Source organism: Filicampus tigris, chromosome 2 (assembly GCF_054856515.1).
Source record: "Filicampus tigris isolate MCC_2025a chromosome 2, RoL_Ftig_1.0, whole genome shotgun sequence".
In the NCBI taxonomy this organism is placed as follows: Eukaryota; Metazoa; Chordata; class Actinopteri; order Syngnathiformes; family Syngnathidae; genus Filicampus; species Filicampus tigris.
Genome location: NC_141218.1, coordinates 39,599,154 through 39,605,992, shown reverse-complemented (window position 1 = coordinate 39,605,992; position 6,839 = coordinate 39,599,154). Strand labels below are relative to the sequence as shown.

Genomic DNA, 6,839 nt, shown 5'->3' with positions numbered 1-6,839 from the left:
ATGCAGCGGCAGCAGGTCGACAGGAGTCGAGACATCTCCTAAAAAAGAGGGAAATCATTCAGGCAGCTGCCGCAACATCTGAACTCTTCAGATCTAAAGAGACTCAATCACAATCAATATAAAATTCCATCCCTCCATTATCCGAGCCGCTTGTAAAGTAATTATTAAAACGGCAATAAAAGTCAAACAAGTAATAAATAAATAAACAAATAAATACATACAAACATACATACAGTACAAAATACATAAATAAATCGTACAGCGTACATAGTCCACCAAGAAAATTAGAAAATATTTTATAAATAGGCTGCAGCAGGTAGTTGGTTGTATGCTTCTATAGATTTTAATAGTGTATATTGCGCACAAACAAAAATAATACGTTTATTAACACATACAAACAAAAATAAGCCGTTTATAAAAACGTTCGGTGGCGTGAAATAATAAACGGAAGTGGCAGCAGGTCGATTGGAGTTGCGACATCTACCGAGGGCATGAAGAAATGCAAAGGCAGGCGCCTCGACTGAGGCATCCATGAGGCAGTGGTCATGACATGCCGCGGCATCAGCGGAAGTGACGTAGGAACTGTCCTTTCTCATGTTTTATGGATATTATGATTGGTGCTGGTTTTGAATGATAAAGATTTGAAAAATCCATGCTTGTAATGATTTCCTGAGACAAATTTTAGAACAAATTAACTGTTTTTTAAATTAAGATATAGAGACCTTAGAATGTGTATTTTTACAGCAAATTGTTGATTGGTTGCTCGGTTTTGTATTTTTCATGCTTCACTGAGAAATTGGTTTAATTTTGCTGGAGTTTTAAAAAATATATTTTAGATAGATAGATAGATAGATAGATAGATAGATACATACATAGATAGATAGCCTACTGTGGTAGGTTGAACGGCAAATAAACGTTTTTTACTGGATATGAACTAATAATTGCCATTGTCATTCATATATAGTATTTTAGGGTTTTAAGAAAGCGTAGCACAAATTGTGCAAAGCTATAACTACATATTTTGTCCGAGCGTACTTGCCGTAGTTAGCGACCAAATATAGCAGATCTTTTGCGCATGCGCGACTCACATTGTGCTCACAGAGTTCCTCGGCAAAAATAATAATCCGAGGAGTGCTCGAGGAGAAGAAAACGAGTTACGTCGGTCTGCTACAACAGCTAGCAAAAAAAAAAATATTCGTCTCGAAATTGCTGGAAACAGTTGACGATCGGAAAAAGGGCGTTCAGATTGATCTGAAGAAACTGATATTCGGAACGAGGTTTACATCCTTACAAGCTGTCACCGGGTAAGTGGAGTGTGTACTTATTTTATACCCATTGGTACATGAGTATTTTAAACCAATTAAGGGTACTGACGTTTGCCTCGTCAGCTCACATAACAATATCGATGTTCAACAAACTAAACGGAATATGAATGCAGCAAGAAAAGAGTTGTGCTGAGCAGCGTTGCCACACCCACAACATGGCCCGTGATACGCGTCATCACGACGTCATCACCCGCCATGTTGGAAGCTACGGTTCAATGAGCGTAGTTAAAGGCTGTGTATTTGTCGATTCAAAAACATGTTAGATGTCGCAAGACAGTGACACCAGAGACCAATATCTTGCAGAAATAGACGGATAGTTTGGATCACTACAGAATTCCCAAAACTAGGGCTAGGTTCACACCGCAGGCAAATGCGACCCAGATCGAATTTTTTTTGCCAATATGCAACCTGTATCTGATGTTTTTATAACTGTCTGAATGGCTCAATTACGATTTTTTTTCAAATCTGACCTGGGTCGCTTACATATGTGGTCCTAGATCGGATACGTCTCCGATCTTTTCCAACGCGACAGCGGTCTGAATGGCCAGGTCGCATATATCCGACATTGACGTCATCTGGAGCCCAAAATACGCTCAGCGCAGGCAGAGGGAGCAGGTGATCGAATCTGCAAAGTTGTTTTGAGTAACACTATTAACTTTATATTATACTTTAATTTAATCCCACTTGAAACATGGAGGATGAAGTGGACATTTATGGTGATAGCAGTAATTCAGCCACGGCTCAGATCGATTCATTTTTTTACGCACGGTTATGACGTGACGTCATCGTTAGTGATGTCTCCATGAAATGAGATATTAAAGCGTCACCTTGTGATTTTCCCCAAATACTGTATTAATTCTACCTCCAACCTAATCGCTTCACTGTATAAATGCCTCGACATGCTGGACAACATTTACTTCCGCAAACACAACGTCGGGAGTGATGTTGACCGTCTCTTCTTCTGCGCATGCGGGTCACTTTGGTGACGCATGTGTTCATACAGCAGACAAGACCGAGGTTGCATTTATAATGTAATATGAACGCTTACACAAAAAAAATCAGATTTTTTTTTTTTTTTAAGAATCTGAATTGAGCATTAAGACCTGCGGTGTGAACCTAGCCAAAGTGGAGCTACGAACTGTACCTACTTCCTCCTTTGTGTGTGCCGGATATTTTCACGTACCTTGTGTGTAGTGTGAGTGCCTACACTTTAAACATTATACATCTTTAGCCTCTCATGTGCAATTTATAAACCGGTAGGTGCATGAACTGCAGATGATGAAGGCGATGAACAATAACAATACCATAATTCGGACTAAGGTATGTGCTGTGTGTTTGCTTGTGAACCGTCCACTTAAGCTACACAAACGAACATACTTATTTCCTTTTTCACAGTGTATGCAGTCCACAGTGAGGACGTTATGGGGCATAAAGCACCAGTCGAGATATTTACAGACACTGAAGTGGGAATGAGTAATTGTGCACATTAATTTTAACAGGTATTGGCACCAGTTTTTTCGACTGTAGACGTTAATACCTACTACACACCGTCAACTCGAAAACGTCTCAACACAGCAGCTCTGACTGTAGTTCTGAGTAGAAGATTTTGTATTCCGATTCTCCCGACGACGAAGTAGAAGGCCAAGCTATCAGACAGCTCGGAAGTCAACATACTGCTTCAAGCCTGAAGTCGAAGAGGGGGAAGCTAATCCTGCTCCCACCCCGGACGCTGGCGACGATGATCAAAAGAGACGGCTTGGTGGGTGTTGTTATTGTATTTCTTAATGTTTAAATGAATAAACAAGATGCTTTATTCCTTGATATATATAATACATACGTACATGTCGTTTTTCAACTGCTGAAACGTAGTTTCATAGTGACATAGCGTGCAAAAAAAGTTAGCTTTTGGGCTTCTTCTGTGCAATTGCAATTGTTTTGTCATACTATATACTAGAGCTAGGTAGCGACCCTACGTCCATGGTTTCCGTCCTGCATAATTCAATCGATGCACGTGGTCCCAGTAGGTCGGAGTCAGCCAACAGACGTAGAGAACGGACTTTACCGATACAGCGTCACATGCAGGTGCCGCACTCCCGATACGCGGTCAAGTAAGGAAACAATAAAAAATAAAAGGGTGTGCTAGGGCTGGGCCAATAATTCGATACGATATGTATCGCGATTGACACGTGATCGAAACCAATAGAAAATGCCTTCGATAAAACGTTCAATAGAAAAAAAGAAAAAAAAACGATCGCAGCATGATGCGTGATGTAGCCAGCGCGCTTCCGTCTCCAAACATGAATAAGAAGCGTTTAAACCAAAGAAGAAGCAGCTTTTAAACCAACGAGGAAGAAGCTGTTAACGGAGTATGCTTGCGGGCCCGGCGGCCGTGTGCTATGCTCACGGGCCCGCCGGCCGTGCGCTACGCTTGCAAGTGCGCTACGCTCCCGGGGCCGGCAGCCGTGCGCTACGCTCGCGGGGCCAGCGGCCGTGCGCTACGCTCGCGGGGCCAGCGGCCGTGCGCTACGCTCGCGGGGCCGGCGGCCGTGCGCTACGCTCGCGGGGCCGGCGGCCGTGCGGTACGCTTGCGGGGCCGGCGGCCGTGCGGTACGCTTGCGGGGCCGGCAGCCGTGCGTTACGCTCGCGGGCCTGGCGTCCTTTCGCTACGCTCGCATCCAGCGAGCGAGCACCGTAACTTTGCTCGAATAAATGACCACTCGACTCAGTACAATTCTTACAATTAAATTATATTATGCATGATAACCCAAATAAAAACCCGTGGATGGAGCCATGGTGTACAAGTAGTTGAGTTCTTGTCTTTGACATGCTAGCAGTAGTTAGCCTTATCCGACACCGGCATCGCACTCAAGGTAAAATCAAGCAAGTAAAATATGAATGGACTATGGCAATATTGAGACCGCTAAAAAGATAAAGTAGTCCTAAGATGGTTGGTCAGCGATGATGTATGCACTGCAAGAGAGTATTCGTTCACTTACATCGGTTGAACATTGATTGAAGGCTAATATATGTGTGTCAACAACTGCTTTGGGGTAGACCTAATGCAAATAAGCATTTACAATGCACTGATGAAGGGCAAACTGCACATCACACTACATAGGGATGTACAAAAAACAGTTAACTGTTATTTAAAGAAAAGGTTTAAAACAAAATCAATAATTATCAATGTTGACTGATATGAAATGCTTAGATTGTGACAGTTTTTCAAACATTCCTCAGCCCTTTAAGCACATTATCTTTTATGTAATCTTTATATTGACCAGTTTATTTCACTCTTTCATAGTTACATTGACCTCTTATTAAAGGTTAAATATGTCAAAATAGAATAACCTAAATGTATTTTTCTTCGGGTCATTATTTTCAATAGTTGAAAAAAAATCTATATATCGATATATCGACCAATATGAAACACTTATATCGTGATTTCTTTTCAGTCATATCGCCCAACCCTCGGGTGTGGTGTACCTTGCGGTCCCACGGACACAATGACACGTGTCCCATATTCTTTTTATTTCACCGATGGCAACGCTGTGCGGGTGTGTGTCAATTGTTTTTGTTTGATTTTTTTTTTTTGTTTGGTGGAGTGTCTGCTCGCACGGCACCTGCGTGTGACGTAAACATTATGTAATCGACGCCGATTGGCTGTCGCCGGCGAAGGATGGGCCGGGACCACGTGGGTCGATTGAATATGCAGGACGGAAACTGGGGACGGAGCGTTGCTGCTCAGCTCTGCTGTATACACTTGTAGAACAAATTACTAATCTGTGTGTTTATTTTCAGCCTCGGGGCTGCAGTTTTCATCTGCATCACCACACACCAGCTGCCTGGGCATGTTTTTCATACATATGACAAATGCCCATGCAATAATGTGAGGCACACAAACAGGTCCTTCTCAGAAAATGAGCATATTGTGATAAAGTTCATTATTTTCCATAATGTAATGATAAAAATTAAACTTTCATATATTTTAGATTCATTGCACACCGACTGAAGTAGTTCAAGACTTTTATTGTTTTAATATTGATGATTTTGGCAAAAAAGTAAAGCAAAACCAAAAATCCATCCATCCATCCATTATCTCCCGCTTATCCGAAGTCGGGTCGCGGAGGCAGCAGCTTCAGCAGGGAAGCCCAGACTTCCCTCTCCCCAGCAACATCCTCCAGCTCTTCCGGAAGGATCCCAAGGCGTTCCCAGGCAAGCCGGGAGACATAGTCTCTCCAGCGTGTTCTGGGTCGTCCTCGGGGTCTCCTGCCGGTGGGACATGCCCGGAACAGCTCACCAGGGAGGCGTCCAGGAGGCATCCTAATCAGATGCCCGAGCCACCTCAACTGGCTCCTCTCGATGCGGAGGAGCAGCGGCTCGACTCTGAGTCCCTCCCGGATGGCCGAACTTCTCACCCTATCTCTAAGGGAGAGCCCGGACACCCTGCGAAGGAAACCCATTTCGGCCGCTTGTATCCGAGATCTTGTTCTTTCGGTCATGACCCACAGCTCATGACCATAGGTGAGAGTAGGAACGTAGATCGACCGGTAAATTGAGAGCTTCGCCTTTCGGCTAAGCTCCTTCGTCACCACGACAGACCGATACAGGGTCCGCATCACAGCAGACGCTGCACCGATCCGCCTGTCGATCTCCCGTTCCATCTTACCCTCACTCGTGAACAAGACCCCAAGATACTTGAACTCCTCCACTTGGGGCAGAATCTCATCCCCGACCCGGAGAGGGCACGCCACCCTTTTCCGACTGAGGACCATGGTCTCAGATTTGGAGGTGCTGATCTTCATTCCGACCGTTTCACACTCGGCTGCGAACCGCTCCAGCGAGAGTTGGAGATCGCGGCTTGAAGAAGCCAACAGTACCACATCATCTGCAAAAAGCAGAGATGCAATACTGAGGCCACCAAACCGGACCCCCTCGACACCTCGGCTGCGCCTAGAAATTCTGTCCATAAAGGTTATGAACAGAATCGGTGACAAAGGGCAGCCTTGGCGGAGTCCAACCCCCACAGGAAACGAATCCGACTTACTGCCGGCGATTCGGACCAAACTCTGGCATCGGTGGTACAGGGACCGGACAGCCCTTATCAGGGGGCTCGGTACCCCGTACTCCCGAAGCACCCCCCACAGAACTCCCCGAGGGACACGGTCGAACGCCTTCTCCAAGTCCACAAAATACATGTAGACCGGTTGGGCAAACTCCCATGCACCCTCGAGGACCCTGCCGAGGGTGTAGAGCTGGTCCACTGTTCCACGGCCAGGAGGAAAACCACATTGCTCCTCCTGAATCCGGGATTCGACCTTCCGACGGACCCTCCTCTCCAGCACCCCTGAATAGACCTTGCCGGGGAGGCTGAGGAGTGTGATCCCTCTGTAATTGGAGCACACCCTCCGGTCCCCCTTCTTAAAAACCAAAAATCCCTATCTCAAAAAATTAGCATATCATGAAAAGGTAGGCGCTATTAACCTAATCATCTGAATCAACGAATTAACTCACCTG

At 45.1% G+C, this 6,839-nt stretch overlaps 1 protein-coding gene across 4 annotated transcripts in view; it reads left to right on the top strand.

The window, feature by feature from the left end:
* The first annotated feature begins 1,055 nt into the window (after nt 1-1,055).
* The window catches only part of uvssa (UV-stimulated scaffold protein A), a 160,479-nt gene continuing 154,695 nt past the window's right edge, over nt 1,056-6,839 (top strand). For 3 of the 4 annotated variants that reach the window (XM_086024187.1, XM_086024186.1, XM_086024184.1), the window contains exons 1-2: nt 1,056-1,304; nt 2,825-3,084. In XM_086024187.1, the coding sequence (XP_085880313.1) occupies nt 3,064-3,084 (21 nt within the window). In that variant the 5' untranslated portion in view covers nt 1,056-1,304; nt 2,825-3,063. The remainder of the gene's footprint in view (nt 1,305-2,824; nt 3,085-6,839) is intronic. The other variant, XM_086024185.1, reaches the window with a different exon arrangement.